This window comes from Apis dorsata, unplaced genomic scaffold, assembly GCF_000469605.1.
Source record: "Apis dorsata unplaced genomic scaffold, Apis dorsata 1.3 scaffold_215, whole genome shotgun sequence".
Taxonomy (NCBI): domain Eukaryota; kingdom Metazoa; phylum Arthropoda; class Insecta; order Hymenoptera; family Apidae; genus Apis; species Apis dorsata.
In genome coordinates, this window is record NW_006263498.1 from 382,390 (window position 1) to 382,732 (window position 343).

The 343-nt window shown below is 11.1% G+C and overlaps 1 protein-coding gene across 1 annotated transcript in view; it reads left to right on the forward strand.

The window, feature by feature from the left end:
- The window catches only part of LOC102676466 (pre-mRNA-processing factor 40 homolog A), a 4,328-nt gene continuing 3,985 nt past the window's right edge, over positions 1-343 (forward strand). Inside the window, exon 1 of the mRNA XM_006615099.1 lies at positions 1-57. Coding sequence (XP_006615162.1) covers positions 55-57 — 3 coding nt within the window. The 5' untranslated portion in view covers positions 1-54. The remainder of the gene's footprint in view (positions 58-343) is intronic.

Below are 343 nucleotides of genomic sequence, written 5' to 3' on the forward strand. Positions count from 1 at the left end.
AATTCTATTTTCAATGATTTGATTTAAAACGAGAATACTTTTATTCTTTAAAAAATGGTATGGTATTATTGAACATAAAATGAAAATAATTAATCTTACATATTAAATTATTAACCTTAGTGTTAGTTTTAAAAAAGGGAAATTTATATAAATTAGTAATATATTTATAAACTAAAATTATTATAATTTTGTTAAAAATATTTATTAAAAATATAAAAATTATAATTTTGAATTTAATAATATATGAAAAATTGCTTTAAATCAAATTTATAAAGAAAGTACTTAAAAAAAAATTGTAAATTTTATAATTTATATAATTTATAAAATATATATATTATATATA